General features: G+C 40.3%; 1 protein-coding gene across 6 annotated transcripts in view; it reads left to right on the plus strand.

Annotated features, from left to right (window-relative positions):
- The window catches only part of LOC145412252 (glutaminase liver isoform, mitochondrial-like), a 59649-nt gene that overhangs the window by 16840 nt on the left and 20313 nt on the right, over nucleotides 1–22496 (plus strand). For 5 of the 6 annotated variants that reach the window (XM_080282199.1, XM_080282198.1, XM_080282197.1 and 2 more), the window contains 6 exons: nucleotides 265–387; nucleotides 8047–8207; nucleotides 15796–15892; nucleotides 16949–17082; nucleotides 19067–19196; nucleotides 22209–22336. In XM_080282199.1, the coding sequence (XP_080138325.1) occupies nucleotides 265–387; nucleotides 8047–8207; nucleotides 15796–15892; nucleotides 16949–17082; nucleotides 19067–19196; nucleotides 22209–22336 (773 nt within the window). The remainder of the gene's footprint in view (nucleotides 1–264; nucleotides 388–8046; nucleotides 8208–15795; nucleotides 15893–16948; nucleotides 17083–19066; nucleotides 19197–22208; nucleotides 22337–22496) is intronic. The other variant, XM_080282201.1, reaches the window with a different exon arrangement.

Genomic DNA, 22496 nt, shown 5'->3' on the forward strand with positions numbered 1-22496 from the left:
ACATGAAATTGTTATTCTGTACATACCCTGTATCTTTACCATCCACCTTTCCATCCCTCATTTCAACTATTATTGCCCCATCAGGAGTGTGAGGACCCTGGGCTAGGCTGGTCCCTCTAGATATTGAACCACCTCACTCAAAGGATTTTTTTATTTAGTAGACTAATTGATAGAGAAATAAATAAAGTTGTTATGAATATTTTGAACCAAACCCCATCCCACTGGCACTGCACCAGCTAACGTTACCCTCTCCATCCCCACCAGGAGCCGCGTCGGATTCAGTTCGAGCCGACAAGCAGCAGCACCAGGAGTGAGTACGCTGGATCCCCCTTCCACCCCATCGAGCCAACCACAAATCCTCCTGGTCCACAGATCAGAGGCTTCAGGGTATGTATAACCCATCGTACGGCCGTTTGTCTCTCTCCATATTTCATCTTCATTGTCTCTCTCTGTGTACCGTAACGTTTTCTGTCTTCGTTCTCTCTCTCTCTCTCTCTCTCTCTCTCTTTCACTCTCTCTCTCTCTCTCTCTCTCTCTCTCTCTCTCTCTCTCTCCCCTGAGGTATTATCGTCTCTTTCTTCCTTGTGCTACATCCTCATCTCAACCTTTTCTCTTAGTTATCTTTCCATTCCTCTGCTTCCCGTATGAGTCCGACCCTCTTGCTTTTTGTATCCGCTCACAGTTCTTCTTTCTCAAGTATACTGATCATCTTCCTCGTTTCTGTTCGTTTCCCTCTTTTTTTTTTTTTCCTAATCTTGTCTCGTCCTTCTCTCTTCTCCAGCATCCAGCATCCCCCTTCACTTGTTTCCCTCCGTCCCACCCAGGTCTATTCCTTAGTACCGTTTAAGCACAATTTATCCGTAGTTACGACCAGGCCAGGATATTATCTCTCTTCTTCCTCATTAACCCACCTCCCCGTCAGACGTCCTGTCCCATCTATTATCTTACGTCAAGGGTGAAAGGGCTGGATCTCACATAAGAATTGTGCTGTAGCGCCTTTTGTTATTATTATTATTATTATTGTTGTTGTTGTTGTTGTTGTTATTATTATTATTATTATTATTTTATTATTATAAATTATTATTATTATTATTATTATTATTAGTAGTAGTAGTAGTAGTAGTAGTAGCAGTAGTAGTATTTCGTCAGTAGTATAGCCTCAGTTTTTGTTACCGATTTTTAAATGCTGAAACCTCTCTCAGATATACAGCTCCCCATATGAAGTTACCGCTAAACAGTTTTATTGTCCTGAGGGACTCCCTCGTCCCTGCCCTTAGAGGATTAAATTACATCCATACTTTTTACTGATGTTTCGGATATGCGTTTTTTACAGCATTTAAGTTAGCAGTTCCAATTATTATCTAGAAAACAAAAACAAAAACACAAACACGCACAGATTTAATGGAGTAAGACAAACAGTGACGTGATATTATTTCCATGCTTTTTATATATGTTCCAGGTATAAGTATTGTGCAGCCTTTAAGAGAGTAGTTTCAGTTTAGCCCCCCTCCCCCCAAAAAAAAAGAATTGAACACTGAGCTGTATGAAAGGTTTTGAGATGAACGAGATCCCGTGTTATGGATGTCCTTGGTGTATGATGGCGTTACTCTCTCTCTCTCTCTCTCTCTCTCTCTATATATATATATATATATATGTACGGGTATGTATAGTTTATATATAAATGTATATACTCTCTCTCTCTCTCTCTCTCTCTCTGTATATATATATATATATATATATATATATATATATATATATATATATATATATATATATATATATAATCAGAATATAATTTATTATTTTAATCTTGGTACTGCCAGAGGATGTAATTCGGCTGTGTGAAGACGCCTGTAATGAAAGAGTTTAAAAACAATCTCCAGGTATTCCACCAATACAATAGCTTCTTTACGGAATTAATATTGTTCTTGCTGCAACCAGGCTATTTTATTCAGTGGAGGATAAGTCCTCCCTCGTAGTTATGGGGTAACGTCCTTCCCAGTTGTTGTTTTGGCCCCAGGCTGATCTGAACGTGAACGTGATTAACTTCAAGTGTAAGTCACTCCTCTCCTGCAGTCTGCCATCCTTCTTTAGGGGGTAGGGAGGGAGTTGAGGAATGCTCGTAGAGCGGGGTAGCTTGTATATCCCGTTATATCTGTGCCACCGCGTGAAGGCGTCCCTCCAGCACCCTCTCTCAGTTACATAAGCATTTTGATTGAGCACATCCTCTACATGACTCCACCTTCTGCCAGCCTAGAGGTCTTATTTTTAATTCCCTTATTATAAAGCATCCTTATCTTTTTTATTATTACTACAGGCAGACGATACTACGTGGTTTTGCCAAGGCCTCTTGTAGTGACGAGGTTAGAAAGACCTCAGCAACACCGTCAGTAGCATGGGGTTTGTTAATGTTATTCTTGTCACCTTCAGACATTTCTGATAAGCCAAGGAGAGACTCCCTCGTGTTACATAATCATATTTGATGGATGATGACATCCCACACAAACCGGCGCCTTCTGACACTTGTTACGCGAGTTGCTAGGCACAGAATGCAGACAGTGATATCATGCACTCTTTTAGGTCATTTTATGTGAAACTTTGCAGTAATATGAAGAGGCTGTTTAACTTAGAATGTCGCCCATTGTTACCATACGGTAGTTTTAATCAGCTCAGAAAGGAACTGTTAGTGAAGGTGTTGAGAAAAAAAAAACATTCTCTCTCTCTCTCTCTCTCTCTCTCTCTCTCTCTCTCTCTCTCTCTCTCTCTCTCTCTCTCTCTCTCACACACACACACACACACACACACACACACACACACACACACACACGCAAGAAAATGCGCATTAACGTGCTCTCTCTCTCTCTCTCTCTCACACACACACACACACACACACACACACACACACACACACACACACACACACCTTACAGACGCAAGAAAATGCGCATTAACTCTCTCTCTTTCTCTCTCTCTCTCTCTCTCTCTCACACACACACACACACACACACACACACACGCAAGAAGAATATGTGCATTAACGTGCTTTGTTTATCTTTGTGCAACTTTTCATGCACACACGTACACACAAAAAATCTACAGTTGACAGTTGGCATTAACCTTTCTTTACCCTTCGCATGTTGCTATTGTCTCCCCTTCCCCCTCCCCCCTTTTGTGTGTATGCGTGTGCTCTTGCCTGTGGTCAGAATATTGCGCCCTGCCTCAAGGCACTCTGTCGCGTCGCACGCCAAGCATGTGGATCACTTCATGAACTTAAAATAATATCTGCCAAAACAACAGCAAAGACAACAGCAGCAGCAGCACTAGCCCCGGAGAAATGCTTGTGAACTTCTGTATACCCTTTGCTGCTCAGTTAAATGATAAATCCCTGTCATATTGTGCAGCACTGCATACCGTTAAACATTGTATCTTGCGGAACATTTCGTGCAATATAAATGAGTAGTCATGCTAGTCAGAGCGCATTTACGTATTTTGTTTACTTTCTCTATCTCTTATCCCTGTGACCTCAGGGATAAGAGACTGAAAAGGGAAGCTGCCAGAGATCGAGCAGCATGGAAAGCCGCTATTAGGTGACCAAGGCCGACGCATGCAAGCATATTGGAGCCTTCAAAAACGAAACGAAACGATCTCTTAAAAATTTTTCCGTAACGTTTTGTTGATAATGCCATAACATGCACTCGCCTGGTACTCTAACCATTTTGAATAATTCATGAAAGGAGTAATAAATAAATAAATAAATAAATGACCCTAGACTATGCGCATTTACTTGTTTATTCTCATCGCATCTGACCTTCATATTCTTGAATCTCAGCCCAGGCTCCTCGTGCCAGGTTCTTGCCACTTAACTCTTTTGTACTTAACGGGTTTTATTGTATGACAGCAAATATTCGCTGGTTTTATTGTATGTGCATTAATATGTGCTGGTCATAAATATTGAACTCCTTCCCACCACTACTATCGTCCCTGTCTCTCAGCCTCTCTAGTCTTCGTATCCTGTTTTATCCCTGTCAGTTCTATGATTTTTCGATGCAGACGAAGAATTTGAATGTCTGACTATTCATAACTGACTGTGGAAACAAGGGACAGAGTCGCAAATAACTAAGGGATTGAGTTGTAGTCTTCTTTATTACCATGGTTTATATTCTGTTCTACTCAACTTGGTGAAAGCGCTGAGAGCCAGCCCAGGGGTTGACCTTTGTTTTTTAGAACAGCCGGTCAAAGGTCAGCTTAAGGAGTTATGGCCCAGTTTAAACCAAACTTGGTGGAAGGGTTGAGGATAAGGCAAGAATGAAAGGAGTGATCGCAAATTTTGAGAACGGTCAATCTGAGGTTAGGGCCATACGGCACGGTAAATGTTCGACCCCAGATGAAACTCCATACTCTGTTTTTTTAATAGATTCCCCGAGTGCTATGTTTTGCTAGGTTATATCTGTTCATTTTCGTCTTCCTTTGTCAGTGTGTATAAATTTCACTATACCAGCACTTTCGTCCCATTTCCCCATCTTCCACGGATGACATTTCCCTATCCCTCTTTCCAATTATCCACCTTAGACTTTGTACCCGAACTTCACTGCACCTCACAAAGTTTGTCCCCAAGCTAACAAACAAGTACTTGGCTATTACCGGGGCCACACCACCCGTGTACCCTCCTCCTCCATCACCGACACTAAAATCTTGTAGACGGTCTGAAAGTGGTTTGGCTCGCGTGTGCGTAGAAGTATGGCATTATGGACAAACTTCCACTTAGTCGTGTCGGAGTGTTTACATTTCCCATTGATGGCATGTGATTCTGCTCTCTTAGTGATTCTTTTACTTAATTCTTTTACTGTTACTTTGTTTAAGCCTATATTTGCTACTACCAGACACTTTTATTTCAGCCTAAGAAAGTCCCTAGTAGTGCATATATAACTGAAGAAGAGGTTGCATAATGGAACTAAGAATTCACTGCAATGATGAATGAAATTATGCTATTGACAGTAGTAATGATAGATCATAGACAGTAAGTCAGCTTCAGTCCTCTGCTAAGCAGTTCGCGAGACATTTTAGGTCGAATCTTTAAGAAACTGTGTGCTTTTCCCATCTCTTAATTTCTTCCATCTGCTTAGAGCACCTGTTCTTTTTATAGAGAATTTGTAAAAAGCATAATTCTGTCTTTGCCCTTTCATGTACGTTTACTATAATGTGCTAACTGCATCCTTAGGTAAATAAGAGCCTTCCGTCAGACACAGACAGGTACCCAGGGATAAAAACAGCCGCCAGCTGTGATGGTGAAGGTAATGATGATGCTTGAGAAATCTTGGGTCTTTGCTCGCAATATTTGATACCTCAGGGTATCAGTGAAGCTTAAGCATCCCTCACAGTCAAGTTTTCTCAAACCCGTTTATCCCTGGTCATAGCTGATGTTACGCGGAGTCTGAACGATGATTTGTACGCTTCCAGTAAAAAAGGAAAAAGGTAAAATAGTGGTGACACCAAGAGGAACAGCAACAGCGACAGACACAAATGCCGCACACTCATCTTCAGTCTCCAGAATTTACGGAAAAGAAGGGCTAGCTTACTCATACCTTGTTCACTTTATTCAGCTATGAACATAAGAGCAACAATTGTTGGCACATTGAACTGCGCTGATATCATCCCTCTAACGGTCTCCTACGTGATTTACTATGAATCTTGAGTCACGAGTTTTTCTGGTAGGTGCCTTACACTGTATTTTGCCTTGGCTCTTTCCTCTTTAACTCTTTACATCGAGAAGTCTCCCTTAAACACCCACACACACACACACACACACACACATACACACACACACACACACACACGGAAAATATTATAAAATAATTAATGGGCGTTTTACTAAGCCTGAGAGCTCAAAGAATCACATGATAATGATATGTCTAACCAGAATTCTTGTGTGGAATGAGATCTGATCGCATCTAACACTTACTACTGTTCCATAAAAATGACTGTCAAAAACTAGGGCTTGCTTACTCCTTCGCTTACCCAGTTGTAATCATAGCGGCTGTTGGTGTCATGACTTGTTGGTGAGAGTGAGGGTCACAGTGTTTGGCCAAGTCTGATGTACCGGTACCATGGTGAAGTGAGGTGAGGTGACGTGAGGCGAGGCGAGGAGAGAGGTGAGGTTAGGTAATATGGGAAGTCAAGACAAGAGACTCTCAAGGGCAACGGTCAGCGAGCAACCGGTTCAGGCCTCCACATCATCAACAGGAACATCCATGTAACAGTACACGCAGTATGGTTAACTCTTGCAGCCTGAGGACGGATTTTGTATTTAATTTTGGTTACCCCACAGGTAAATAAAAACATTCTGCCCAGCATTCAGGGATAAATATAAATTAAGTCCATGCAGAGTTTGGTACTGTATATAATTGTTAGTCTGTATATCCATATTTCTACCTCATTAATTGAATACACAATAGTTATTCAGTACGAAATACCGTAGAGACTTTTTCTTACAAAACTTAATTCATATGGCATTGCAGCGAAGCAACAAAGAAAGAAAGAAAATGAATGTTTTATTAGCTGAAGTTTCACATATTTTATTGGAAAAAAATCTTAGTTTATACGGTGTAGTCGTGTTGTAGTATTCGTAATTAAAAGTAGTAATACTTATTATCGTACTGTCTTAGATATACTACCTTTGAATGCAGGTTGCACCGGTTGCAATAATTTTGTTAATTTTGCCTCCAAAAGAGGCGACTCGGGGATGAGCTATAATGTGCTTTAAATTGACGAGAGGATTTGGCATTGTAAATTTGGCTCCGGTGCTGCCCACCCAGGGAAATAAACTTGAGAGACATCGCATAAGCCTAGACAGACAGTGTTTGTCTTTACCAGTGATCTATCTATCTATCTATCTGTCTATTGCCAGACGCCATAATCCCGTATGGTGATGCTTATGATAATTAGGAGAATCACCCATGATATATATATATATATATATATATATATATATATATATATATATATATATATATATATATATATATATATATATATATATATATATAATACTGTGTATTCAGCTTATACAATGAATCCAGTCAACGTTCAGCATGATTTAAGTTCATTGCCGCTCTGTTCTAGTGTTAGTGAAAATGAGATACAAGTAATACGTCAACGGTTCATTTAAAATCTGGTATGCCACATTGCAAATAATGAAGGACAGCACATGTAACTTATCTTCTGAGCATCACATACTTGACTAAATGACATGTACCCTTGACTTACATAAGTATTATGTAGTAGTGTGTTCAAGCCGGCTTTGTAAGATTGCCCTCTTGTCTTGTATGTTCCTTGTAATTAACTCACTACTGCCTAGGTTTACTGCGTGTTCGATATTAGTGGATGGGTTTTTAGCATACCGCCTTCTGCCTACTGGTTTACAGTCGCGAAGTGTGTAGACCCAGACTTTGGGGTTACCTCCTACACTGACTTTTAAAAATGACGGTCTCGGTCCTTTCCTGTTTAGGATCATCGGTTCTAACGGGTCAACCCCTTCACTGCGAGAGGGTTTATCTATGTTGAATTAAATCGTCCGTCGGTAGCCTAAAAAAAAAAAGTCGTCATCGTTGTGAAAGTGTTCAGAGGCATTCAGAGTTTATATTTCCCCACAGATTTTCTCTGCTGAATGTCAGACTAGTGTAGGAGAGTGTGGAGAAGGTGGACAGAATTGTGCAGAGTTGAACCTTCCATTCTACTGTAGGATAGGAGTAGCGTTGATTTCTGTGCCAGTTACGTGCATGTGTACGTAATTGATGTAAGTGCAACCTGATAATTTATATGTGGTGGTTTTATTGTATGTGTGTGTGTGTGTGTGTGTGCGCGCGCATAACCATATCTATCTATCTATCTATCTATCTATCTATCTATCTATCTATCTATCTATATATATATATATATATATATATATATATATATATATATATACACACACACACACACACACACACACACACACACACAAGTTCATCGTCTGACGTGTAACCCGTATTCATTTTTCACTCCCGACAGCCTGGCGTGGGGCGGGTGTGGTCTGTACTGACTGAGAGAGAGGAAGATGAGGAGAATGGGGAGGAGGCAGGGGACGGGGGGGTGTCGGATCCTGCTGCTGAAGACGAGATGGAGAAGATGAGTCGCACCCGCGGAGATAAGTCACCGTTAGTACACAACAGGTTTTATACATTCATTTATTTTTAGGCCCGTTGTGCAAAATTTGGCCGATGTGTTGTTACTGTTGTTGGCTTTTTTTTTTTTTTTTTTATTGTGGGTGGTGTTGGTGGTGGTAGTTTTTATTTTTTCGTTCCTTGGAATATAAGTGACCTACATTTTTATTTATTTTGGCATCTGATTTAATTTTGCTGCATGTACTGTTGTGAATGTTTTGCCGTCTTTTTGTATGTGGATTTTGGTGTAGTATAATTATGTCGTTGATTTTTTTTTTTTTTTCATCGTCAGTGCTCAGTTGGCTTTTAACATGTGTATTTGCTTTCTGCATCTGGTTTGATTTTGCTGGTTGTCGTGTTGTGAATATTTTGCTGTGTTGTGGTTTTTGGTACAATGTGTGTTGTTATTCCTGTTATTCTTTTCATTTACTAAGACCTAGGATTAAGTCACCGTTAGTACGCACCAGGTTTTATCATTAAGTTATTGTTAGCTTGAGGTATAAAATTTGTTTCACTTGTCACGTTGTGAATATTTTGTTGTTTTGTTTTTTGTTTGTTACTGATATTTTCTTTTTATATTTTTGTGTTTCTTTACTATTTTACTTACTCATGATTGGGCACATTCTTAGCATCAACCATATTATTTGTTTTTGGTCTTGTGAAGTGTTTTGCATTGGTGTTGTTTTTAGGCTACAATTATGTGTGGATATGTTGTTGACGTTTGATGTTGATAATACTGTTAGTGATTTACCGGTATGTATTAATTTATTTACATTGGATGGTTGCAGTGGCCAGTTTATTTTACCCACCCAGTCACACGTAATTATCCATATACTTAAGCAACGAAGACTCTTTACATTACAGGAATTAGAATAGATAACTGGTAATATTTGTTGTGGCCATGGGCCTGAACCCACTGAACCCAGTGGATGGCAGGCAGAAATTGTCCTTCTCCTGCACTTCACCGTCTTCCTTTTGAGAGATAGGGTGGAAATTGAGAAAAGTGTGTCAGGTTATAACTGCCACTTAATTGAGTTTCTCCAGCACCTCAGGCAAGGGAGAGTAGATTATATAGGTGAATTATGAAAGAGAGAGAGAGAGAGAGAGAGAGAGAGAGAGAGAGAGAGAGAGAGAGAGAGAGAGAGAGAGAGAGAGAGACACTTGTGGAATGGATAACACGCCCGTGTCATACCAGCAGTACTTTGCAAGTGCATGGTAGTATTGCTTGTTTTATGTCTGTAATTCTGTAATGTCACTATGGCACAAGCCTAGATGCTTTCCTCAAACAGCATTGCTCATCTTGCTGAAGCATCAGGGAAAATATCGCACAGGTTAAAATCAGTAGAGGCTGTGGATAGTTTTGACGGTTTTCATGTCTGTATCAGAATTAAGCCGAGATACTTAGTTGAACTTGTACCTTGATTACTTCTTTAACTATAGAGTATAAGAGGTATATATTTTGATTCAGTCGACCAGAGTTGTATTTCACACCAGCGAGAAATATCAAAGAAGTGGGTGGAAGGATGAAGCTTAAGATGGGGGAGTGTTGGCGTGTGTTGGGTGTGGGTTGTGTTTGTGACGGCAGAAATAGTCCATCACAGGTGTTTGGCTCTAATGCAGCAATGGCATTCACCTCATTGGCGTTCCTGAGTGGGGCCGACTGCCAGGTACCGGGAGAGCTACCTCTAATAACAGGCTGATTATTGAGTTTCCTCGTGTTCAGAAGTTTAAGACGGGCAAATAATGATGGCGAAAAAACTTCAATCTGCATTATGATTTAGATATTTGAAGAGTGGGAGTGATCGACCACAGCTACATAGGGAGCTTAATTCTATCTCCCTGCGTCGTATGTGTGTATGTCTAACCTTGGTATGAATCCGACGTTTATTAGTCAGATAACAACCACAGCGAGTTCGGTATCAGCTGACCGTCATAATGTTCAGTTGACTGAAGTTCGTTCCTGTCAGCCTGCTTTCTACTACGCTTTTGACCTGGCAACATACATACAGCCTACATACATCATCCAATCCTGTGTTGCCCCATGAGGAACGTAGGAGGCCGGGGCTAGGTAAGTTGGTCTTGACATTTAAGATTAGAGTGACCAGCCTCACACATCTCTGAGTGGCATTACGTGAGCAGTAAACCCCAACCACCCCTTGGATATAAACCTGCACAGGCTCAATCTGGTTGGAGCGCCTTAATTACCCACTAAACCACCAGGCATCATACTTTGGTTAAATGGTTACCACCCAGCGTAGTACATGGTTTCCTGGTGTACAGGAAACCATTTGGCTTGTCACTCAGTATAGAGTCACCTGTAGACAGAAGGAAGAAGAAAGAAAGAAGGAAAGAAAGGCAGAAGAGGAAGGAAGGAAAGAAGGAAGGAAGAGAGGAAAGGGCAGTCACCCGAGAGCAGCACTACATCGAGTGACTGGTTGGTGAGCGACTTTTTTGGGAAATTTGTCTGGTATGATTTAAATGACTATTTAAAATATTTGTTGTGACTGGAAATAAAGAAAGCCCTTATTAATAATCTGCAGGAGTCGAGATGATGTTATGGTACGTTGTAAGACATTGATAAAGATGCATTGTTACAGACTCAGACACACTGGATTATTTCCATTGATGTTGCCAGCGGGCAGTACATTAAATATGGCTGAACATTTCAGCACTAAACTTTATATTACGAGGCCAAACATTACATACAGTGCTTTGATGGCGATTCTACATTTTCAGCTACGAGTTACTTCCTCTCACTCCTCACCCGTCTCCTAGTTTTCTCATACTTATGCACGTTTATCTTTTACGTTGATAATTATATGTCTGTGTAGGGAACTGAAAGTAGTAGATAATCAGAGAGCATTTTACTTATAGTAGTCAGTGGCGATAAGCATATAATTCTACTTATATACTGTATATCCCTCATTACTAATCCTGTCCATGTCCAGGCGCTCTTCATCTGTCCTACTCCTTTCATTCCTCTTTCGTCCTTCTCCTTCCTCCAACCCTCCATCATCTCACCTTCCATTCACCTCGCCGCCACCACCACCACCTCCACCTCCACCCTCCCAGTATCATTTCATCCCCCCCCCCCCTCCAGTTTCGTCTTACCATCTGCACCGCAAGTGGTTGTTGGCGACAAAGTTGTTATAACATGACAGAGACATTGGTGCAGCTATAAACAGTGAACATTTTGTCAGTCTATTTCACAAATATTCATTATATACATTATATACATCACTGAGCAGATCCGTGTTGCAGCACAGTCTCAGAACTTCGTTCACAAGGAGATAGATTATTTTCTAACACCATCCAGCAGTCTAGCTTACTGGCACAGCACTTAGGGCGGGTAGGGAACTAGCGACACTGATCTTGCGATCTGGTTAACGGAGATAGGTCCTTATCACTCTGCGAATATTGAGCCCACACTGTAGAGTCGTGGGGCGGTCTTACATAAACTAAATAAAATTATCTATAGAAAGAGGATGAACAAACGACGAAGTACGTCCTCGTAGTGACGAGGTTAACAAATGCCGCAAGCCGAGGAAGATGCCGAGAAAGTGAGAGATACCAAGTGAGATTCAGAAGTCGTGCTAAGCTGGCATTCAGAAATTTTAAGGTATTGGTGAGCACAAAATTCTGTAGAAAATTGTCATGAAATAAGGTAAAAAGACTAGAAATCGCCAAAACCTGGTAAATATTTCTAAACAGTTGTCCCAAAATGGAAATGAATATCGCCAGATCTTGCTTGAAAATTTGCTTCTGGTGAGAATGTAAAGTTGTGTTTGTTAGCTGTTACGGACCATTATCGCAGCATTTTATGTTAGTATAAGTTTCACATTGAGATTAAATTTAAAATCTTGTGATATCGGAAAAATAAATACTATGTGTGTGTGTGTGTGTGTGTGTGTGTGTGTGTGTGTGTGTGTGTGTGTGTGTGTGTGTGTGTGTGTACAGATTGGCAGCTAATGCACCACAAAACTAGGACACCATACTGTTTCTAAGCAGGAGCCACGTGTATCCCCATTACTGTGACCACCTCTTATACTTCCTTATTTTTTCAAACATCCAAACAATTTTTCAGGAAAGACCTTGTCCTGGAGCGGTTATCTTTGACTGCAATGACGTACTGTTTGTAGTATATCAACTATCTCTCGATTGTTTTATTCAGCTTAGGAGAGACGTTTAAGCCTTTTCCAAGCTGGAGGTAAGCGTTAGAAGTCTTCATAAACTCATTCAGTGGTTGTGTTGTCTAAAGTGAATGAAACAGTCTGACGTTACCTAGCACAAAATTTAAAAAGACGTTCTGTGACTGAAATTTCTTAATGAAGATTATTTCGACCCCTCTTGTTTATAGTCTGTCGTATTCTATCTCTCTATCTGTCTGTCGTCAGACGCCATAATCCCGGAAGAGGTGGACACAAACAAATCGCAGAACAGAATTGTATGTACATACCGATAATAAAACATACAACGCGTGTTCTGGCTGAAGAGAGAAAGTAGTACGCCCAACCAAACACTCGAAATTTCCTAATAGTCGCTCGAACTTCAGCACCTTAACCCACTTCCACACAGTTTTTCTTAAGTGATTCGGAACTAGAGATGGAAAAGGTGAGCACAAGAGGAGGACAGACTGTAAACAGTGCACTCAATCAGGAACAAGAGATTGGCCGGTATTCCACAGCGTCTGCTTCACAGTGAGGTAATGTCCGTCACCTTTCCCCCTGACGCAGTGTATCAGAGAGCATCCTGTATAAGAGGCCTCTGTCTGACGATTTTATTCTGGTTAGGAGGCGATCTTTGAACGGCCCGGGGATAAAGTGCCTCTGTTAACTCCTTCACTACGGTAGGTCCTTCCTAAAATGATTAAGAAGGCCAGGGGGTTAGCAAGATAGTACTACTTCAACTACTACTGCTGCTGCTGCTGCTGCTGCTGCTGCTGCTATTACTAGTACAGCTACTACAACTGTTATTACTGCTACTACTACAACTACTACTATTATTATTATTATTATTAATATTACTACTACTACTACTAATAGCAATAATAATAATAAAACGCCATCGTACTGAAGGAGTTAAACTCGAATGTTGTTTGTAAGGGAGACATGCAGGTGGGAAAAAAGAGAGGCGGGATGATGATGATGATCAGAAAGATAATGTGATGGAGACAGTATTTTTAGTCAGAAGAACTCGCAGTGAAGAAGTAGGAAACATGTTTCGCTGGCCCCTCGATACAGTTACCTCTTTATCGCCTGCTTAGCGAGGCAATAAAGTAAGCGCCTTCATCTGTGTGTGTGTGTGTGTGTGTGTGTGTGTGTGTGTGTGTGTGTGTGTGTGTTGCCAAAATAACTCAAAACCAAGTGGGCAAATAGCATCGCAACTTTGTGGGCAGTGTCCCGGGATATCTGGCTTGTTTAATAATGTTGGCGAAGCTGAGATGATATGCCTTCTGTTGCCAAAAGATTACATATTATTATTATTATTTAGACGGGAACGCACAGACACTGAAACGCGGCGGGCGAAATCCCAAGACTTTTCCCGATTATGGCTATGATTATATGCCTCCGAAAGCCCGAGGATTACTGATCAAGTTTTTTTTAGTGATGGCGGGCGATATGCATTCGTGAGCGGATGCTTTGGCTTTTATTTCTTCAGTATTCTTCGACATCCAAGCCAACTAATTCTGTACATAATATTCTCCCTGGTGCCTTACGATTTTATTCAGCACTAACATGAGTTTGGCCACGTGTTAACCCAATCATTACACTCTCTTCACCTTAGCTTGGCCCAAAATTGCCATCCGTCCATCTTCAGTGTTGAGTGGTATCAGTAGGCGTAACACAGTTATGGTGCTAATCACGAACAAGTGCTGTGGAAAAGGTGTAAGCCATTGTATTATTTTTTTCAGTCATTGAGCTATTAAGAGATGGGTGGTGACGTACGCTCTGAGGCTGGCTGCTGATGATGACTGAACCGTTTATTTTTATCACTGACCCTTACTCAGAACCAGTTCCTTCCCCTCCCCCCGTGTGTGTGTGTGTGTGTGTGTGTGTGTGTGTGTGTGTGTGTGTGTGTATTGTAGGTAATGTATATATAGTCTGCTGTATATCGAATAATGTAAACTACTAAAATCTTGTTTTCATCTACATTTAACCCAAACGATTCCTGAGCAGATACCCGGCCATTTCCACAAGCGCGTGACGCCTATTTTAATTTCTTTAGCACGATAAACCTTTTTGTCAGTTTATTCCGGCTGACGGCACACTAATTTATCTCAGCTTTGGCCAGAACTCTCGTACCCAACAGTGCATTGACTGTGTATCTCGACTGAAAGTTATTATTAGACTTATGACAGTATTTGGGGTGGAAGAAAGTTTATTTATTTATTTTTTAATGAGGGGAAGGAAAATGTTGTAGTGCTGAGACAAACGTGGGGAAATGTGCATACTAGTAGTTAATATCTTCAGTTCGATTACGTTTTTGCTTATTTTTGGTATCTCTGGACAATTTTATGTATCCTTGGGGAGACCTTTGAATTTAGAGAGATTAAATATATCCTGCATTGACCCCTTCAGTACAGCAGATAGGTCTTAAGTTGAACAAAATCATCTGGAGGTAGAATGAAATATAAAATACCGTCTTCTTGGTGAAGGGGTTAATGGCCTTGAAGTATGGGAGGTATGGGTGCGGGTGGCAGTGGTAATAGTGGATTTACGTCATCTTTCCTTTCCCTCCCTTTCCTCTCTCAAGTCATCATCCACCCACCCTTTCGTCGGGCACGTGGCCAATCTCCCTCAACCTCTTGCCTTCGTCCCTCCCCATCCCCTTTCCTCCCTCTGGTCCCGGGAATATAGGCAATAAGGTCGACCGGTAGCTTGTGCCTTCGCCATTGCAGTCCCCCACACATTCAGCAGTACCTCCAGAGTGTGCACCGCATAAAGGGAGGACACGAGAGAGTCGGCGACACGCATTCTTGGTTGTTGTGTCACTTTGCGGGAACGGGCTTAAGAGGTCGCTACAGTTGGCTTTCTCTCCGGCTCACTAGTTACTTTTGCATGGTTGTGGAACGTTCACTGCTGCAAAATAAAACACGACTAAAATTTAAAGTTTGAAAAGAGTATCTTTGGGATATTTGTATGTAAGAAGTGCACCTTGGTGATTTTATTTTAGTGTCGCAGGGTCAAGTGACGCCATTATGTCCACTATAGCATTTCATGAGAGTCCTCCCCGCTTCTACTTCAGGGGGATCTCGCACGATTGTAAAGCGTGAGTAGATACTGGGTTTCTCTATAATATACACTAGTGCATAAACTGAATTTCGTGTACAGTGTTTTACATAATCAAATTCGAGCCACATAATTCGAACAAACCTGTAGGGGCTGCATCTGTTATTAGTGTGTGTGTGTGTGTGTGTGTGTGTGTGATTATGGAAGGTCCTGTTGTGAATTTAACGAATATTGTTTACAGTTGGCCACCCGGTGATTGTATTAATGTACTGTATATACTGTGAAGTTCCAAGCAAAATGTGGTAGTGTAAATGATGATTCACAAATACTTCACTGTCGTTCACACATGACCTGCCTTCTTGTGACAGTTTCGTCCGTCAGCACCTGGTTCATGTGGAGAACAGGCTCTTCGAGATGTTTGGCGACAAGGATAAACAGACCATCAATATCAACAAGTTTCTCGCGGTGAGTCTTGGCGCACACTACTGGCAGATTGGCCACTATCCAGCCTTCAAACCTTGCCCACCGGTGCCAGATAAACATTTACACTTTTCATTATAACTGTTTAATATCATTGTTAGTAGTATTATCAAGTGACAGAGAATAATTGAAAGATCTTTGAAGGCCGTATCGTTTCAACTTGGCACACTAATAATAATAATAATATTATTATTATTATTATTATTATTATTATGAACGACAGCAGCAGCAGCAGCAGCAGCAGCAACAGTAGTAGTATAGTAGTAGTAGTAATAATAATAATAATAATAATAATAATAATAATAATAATAATAATAACAAGAAGCGGTGCCAAGGCACAGCAAACCCGTCCCCGGCAGTTATTGCTGACGTACAGTATAAACACAACAGGATATCTAGTCAAAGATGTCACATATCAAATTTGGAGTAAATCGGGTGAAAATTAACGATTTTATGCCCATATGAAATTTTAGGCCCGACCCACCTGACATTGACCCCCTACCACCAACTAGGGGGTGACCCCCCTGATATAATGAGGCATGTTATAGGATGCAGATTTGAAAGATGCACCTTTAGGTTTTAGTTTCATGTTTGTATGACGAATTTGAAAGGAGTTATGGTGAAACAACGATTATTGTTTGTTTGTTTGTTTGTGTTTTACATATTTTAGGCATACAGCCTGGGCCTGGGCCCAATTTGGCCCAAAATTTAATCAGGTGATCAGAAGGTCATAGACCATCATCCCAGTAATTTCAGTCAAAATCTCACCAGCAATTTTCGTGTAAAGTTGTTAACAGACAGACAGATAGGCAAACCGAGTGAAAACAATCCCCGTCTCCGAGCCCCTCCGGGGTGGGGACGGGTATTAACAACATCTGTAGTAATAGCAGTAGTTGTATTTGTAGTTGTTATTGTTCTAGATGATGTAAAGTGAGGGCATGGTGCAATCGTGTACACTTTCAAATTTCACAGTCACCACATTATTGTGTGTTAATTACTCATTCAATTTTCCACATCCCTGACCGTCATTACTTTTATCAGGGCCTGACGGCTACGGGGATGCGGCATTCTGACCCCCGTCTGAGAGAGACACGCCAGAACCTGAAGAAGCTGCAGGACCGTCTAGGATCCACAGACCTCCAGGGTATTGAGGTGGACTACGAAACCTTCATGACGTAAGCAGGAAGGACGGAAGGAGGAATGAAGAATATGAATGGATGGTATGGGGAAGGAGCAAGATAGATGTAATGTAATGTTTTGAATAATGAATGTATGTGGAAAAGGAGGAAATAGGGGAAAATGTGAAGTGCAGGAAATGGAAAGTGTGTGGTGAAGGGAAGGTAAGGGAGAAGGTATCTGGAGAAGAAATGGAGGGAAGGAAATAGAGAAAGAAGGTAGAGGGAAAGAAACAGTAAAAGAAGGTGGAGGGAAGAAATGGGGAAAGAAGATGGAGGGAAGGAAATAGGGAAAGAAGGTGGAGGGAGGGAAATAGAATGCAGATGGAGGGAAGCAGAGAGGAAAGTTGGAGGGGTGGGAATGAAGGTAGGCGTATAATGAAGGAAGCAGGGAAAGAAATGTTTAATGAAGGAAATGACAGTATGATGTAATAAAAGGATAGAATAAAACGTGTAGCAGGCTAATAAGGCAAACACAGAGAGGAACAAAAATTATGGAAACATGAGAGTGCAGTGAAGGAAGCAGGGCCAAAGTAAGTTCAGGAGAAAGGAGCTATTGGAGAAAAATAGTTATCTGAAGGGTCGAATGGTTAGGTTTTTGGTGAAGAAGACCAGACGCTAAAGAGTTTCTTCTAATACCCATAGGGGAGTGAAGGCTGGACAGTGAGTGACAGAGAACTTTCAAAGTTGTAGGCTGTAGAAATAGCCTTCCTCAGAACAGCTACAAGTTATAGTAGGGTGGATAGTCTATATATTAGACATTTATTATTATTTTGAAATAAAAGAAAGGGTTGTAAATGAGATATGTCTAATAACTAGGAATAATCAGAAATTTCTGGATTTTATAGGCATTTAAAGAATGCAGTTAGAAAGGGTGCCAAAAAGAATTTGAGATTAAGACAGATGATGATACTGAGAGAGGAAGACTCAGTATGTTCTTTTCTTAGGAGGAAGTCAGGTATCAGACATGATGGTGTAACTTAGGTGATATGTGTGGAAGAAGGCTACCATATAATAAAATGCTAATCAGCATAGAGTTGGTAGTGGTAAGGGAAAATAAATATTATGGCAAACCAGGAAAAGAAATATTGAAGATGATGTGAAATAAGATTAAAAAAGTGTTTACTTATCATGGAATAGGAAAAAGTGAGATGAGATAGTTTTGTCACAGAGATAATAAATCCAACAGTAGTGGTGAATATATGAGTGTATGAGTAGATGTAGCAGAATGAGGGAAGGATGGCTATGAATATTAAAGGATACAATGATGATTAGATTGATGTATAACTTCTTTCCCTGGTTACTCTGTTGCAAAAGTCTTCTACTGTCATGTTTTTATTTTTGGATCTTGACCACCTTTTTGTCATGTGGGACATTGGATATGCAGTGAATAGTTTGATATTTATCTTCCAGTTAGTTCCGAAGATGCCTTAAAATTAGTTTCTTAAGCTGTCTGCCATCATATGTTAATGCACAGTATTTTACCTCCCATTCATGGAATCTTAAACCACTTCAGCCTAAGAACATTTTCTTATATTTTATTCCAGTTAATACCATGCAGTTTGATTCAGGCCTGGGGAGAGTTAATGAACTGGAGGGGTCCGATATTCTTTCATTAATCCCTCCACAGTGCTCTCTTAAGTTGAATAAAACCGTCTGGTAGTTACAAAAATAAAGTAAAAATTACATCCTCAGCCTGAAGGAATTAAACATCCTAGCATCCCTGTCAGTCATGCTCCATTTCAATGGGTATCTTACAGTACCTGCCTCTGTTATTTATTCCCACCTTTTTGTAATTGAGTTTCTTGGTCTTGTCTGGAACCCTCACTTGGCCTGCTTGTCCCCTCACAGCATCATCTTGTATGCCTTGAGGTGTTACATTTTGTTATTCATCCTGTTTAGTTATTATTTTTACTACTATTTCATAATGGAGTTTCTATGTCCTTGTCTTGTTCTATCCTCATCTGACCAACTTTTCTTACAGCATCATCTCGGACAACCTTGAAGTTTTGGTAAAAGCTTTCTCGTGCTCATTTATCATCCCAGACTTCCGTGGATTCAGCGATCACCTTGATGAGATCTACAACATCTGTCGCTCCAACAACCATGGAAAGGTCAGCACTAGAACTATACGAGAACAGCAGAATAAAAACAGAATTGTATGAAAGTGACCTCACAGGCACCACATGAGGAAATGCACAATCTCATTAATAAGGTCAAAGCAGTAAAATTAGAACTGTCTTCACAGAATCAGTGAATCAGTAACTTTCATTGCTCTAACCACACTACAGTATTTGGGTTTCAGGAAGAAATAACATCTCCATATACTACAGTACTCGTGATCATCCTTGTCCGTGTGAATATGAGAAACAGGTTTGCGTGATGATGATGGTGATGAATTTTTACTGTTTATGACTCTTATCGGGCAGGTGTAAATGAAGCACACTTTTAAAGAAAAAGATCCAAAAATTTTTGATAGAAAGTTAGTTGTGTTTGAATGAGTGTTGGCCCATTTCATTGGGCATGCTATTCATAGTTATCTCTGTTTGTGCTTTCTTTTTCCCACGATTTTAGAACATACTTCACCATAGCCTTGGGTGGCAGAAAAGGTCACAATGATGATGATGATTTAACCCTTACTGCACTATGGACATAGATTTATGTCCCCCTCTGAAACGCCAGGATGTAGATCTACGTCCTGCAGCACTGAGAAGTCATTGCAAGCAACCAAAGTAAAATAGAAAGTAATAACATATCTCACTAACTTCAGACATTTCTCCACTTTGCTTACAACATTGATTTAGGAACATGGGAGGCAGGTTACTGTCTTCAAAGGCCTGGAGCCGCTCTGCTTTCTCAGTAATCTTGAAGATTTCATAGGTCGAGTGGCACCAGCCTGACCCGATTCAAGCTACTTTCTGGCTTTGGTGATTACTTTTATTAGTGCCAGGGATCTTGTATTGATGTATGAAGCCCTTTAGTGGGGGGGAATAGCGGGGTATGATCCCCCCCCCCCCAGTGCAGTACAGATTAAGTATGAGTCAGTTAACAGAATCACACTGCTGAAGCACATTGTGATAATATACTATACATCATAAGACATTAGTAGTACTGAATCATTCTGCTTTGTGTAAGAATTCCCAATAGAGAATTTCAATAATGACACCTGTGAGCAGGCTGATTCCTGATTGGCTGTTTATATTTTCCTAGCTGTGTTTTTGTCTTATATAGGTCAGTACCTTGTCCATTTAAATTGGCCCAAAATTGCCACAAGAGATAGCATTAAGTTGCAATATTTATAATTTTGTTAGATATTTTGATCTAGTTATATGTCCTAAGTCATTTTAAGGGTGGTGATTTATAAAATGACAAGCAAAATCTTTATAGCAAAATGAAGTTGAATTTTTAAGGATTTTTGCTATAGCATACAGTGTAAAGAAACTTTACATTGGTTATGAAATATTTAACCAAGTAAAAGGCATATAAATGATATAGTTAACCAAATAGCAGTCACATACATGATAGACCCTAACATATTAAGCTGTTTTGGACAAAAAAGAACATTTTCTTGACATCCATACTGCACAAATGGCAAATTCTATTTGACTGACCAGCAATAGTCTTTAATCATTGTGGTTTTTCAGTAGCCTTGGTATCTTTTCTCCATCTCTTTGATGTCTTGGTGAAATAGCCCACCCATTTCTTTCCTCACTTCTCCAGTATTGTCCAGAAAATAAACTAAATGAGAGTGCATGATGTGTAATTTGAAACTCATGTTGCAACCCAGTTTGCTGTAGTTCTCAAGGAAGGTCTCAACAATCTCAGCATTATTCAACTGTCTGTATTACCCAGAAAATATTCTACAACATTCTTGAATAAAACACAGGCATCATGTTCACAGGATACCACAGTATTCTCAAACTGTTGATCAAACATCTACTTTGCTTTCTAGGGCCCAGCAAACACTCTTTTTTTCAGTTTGTCATAGCGAAGAGCAGGAAACTTTTGTAGAATGTATTTGAGACAGGCACTGTCCTTGTCCAGTACCTTGACAAACTGCTTCTTAAGTCCTAATTTGATATGTAGTGGTGGCAACAGTACTTCTTCAGGGTCAGCTAGGCATCTGGAAACAGTATTCTTGACTCCAGGCACAAGAGGTGCTCTGGTTGGTCATTCTCATTTCATCCAGTATTCTAACCTGATCTTGCTGTTCCATTCACACATAAAACAAGGCATTTTGATATACCTGTATTGCCAACCAAGAAGCACACACAACAGTCATCTCCATGACTGTTTGGCCCACACCACACTGTTGGGGATGGCAAAAGACATGCCTTTTTCTTTCCTTTGCTCCATAGTCTTTGTGATTCAGTACATTATCTGCTAACTTTATGCGGAGTCCATGACATATCTCGATCTCCAGGTTTGATGCCAAAGTATGGATGATAAACATGTTTGACAAAAGCTGTAATGTTCTGTTGCTGTTTCACAGTAGTATAATTACCACAGAAATAACAATATATATATGTAGATTGTTCTCCATCTTCTGATTGTCATCATACCTAATTTGAAATGTAAGCTTAGCATTAGTATTAAATCATCAGCATTAAAAATGAGTTAATGGTGCACACTTGTGATGTATGCAACACATATAATCCATCTTTCATCCAACATCCAATTCTGTGTTTCCCCATGAGGAGCATACGTGTAGGTGCCTGAGGCTAGGCAAGTTACCGGTAAATGGGAAATGACAATCTTGATTTTTTTTTTTTTTTTTTTTTTGGGGGGGGGGGGGGATGATGGAAAATTAACAGCATTTTAGGATTCAGTGCATCTTTTAACATATAGACCACTTAAACATTTGCAAACATCTCAACTACTGTTGCATATTGTAATCACTATAATACCTGTATGTTGCGAGACACATAACTGCTATGGAAAGGATGAAGAACTACCTCATTTTGGCATTTTCCTATGGGAAATAGCTGCAGATGATGTAAATCTCCACCAAGTTTAGATGGATGAATTCTAGTACTGTAGTTTTACTTTAGTTTATGATGATTTATATGTGGGCTGTGATTGCTTGTATATAACATAGCCTATCAGATATCTGTGTGTTTTGGCAGCCGGCATCATACATTCCCCAGTTGGCAAGATCCAAGCCAGAGCATTGGGCCATGTCTGTATGTACTGTGGATGGCCAACGTTACTCCCTTGGAGATGTCAACATTCCTTTCACACTCCAGTCATGCAGGTCAGTATTGTGGAAAGAACTGTCTGTTTTTTGTTATAGTCAAAACTTGTGTATACTGTACTTTGTATCACTGCTATACTTCACACCTCTCTCTCACCTTGATTTTTTTTTGTCCTCCTATGCCTGTTACTGTTCCTTCACTAGTGTGGTTCCTCTTCAT

Source organism: Coenobita brevimanus, chromosome 92 (assembly GCF_032717465.1).
Source record: "Coenobita brevimanus isolate Jiangsu-jjx chromosome 92, ASM3271746v2, whole genome shotgun sequence".
Taxonomy (NCBI): Eukaryota; Metazoa; Arthropoda; class Malacostraca; order Decapoda; family Coenobitidae; genus Coenobita; species Coenobita brevimanus.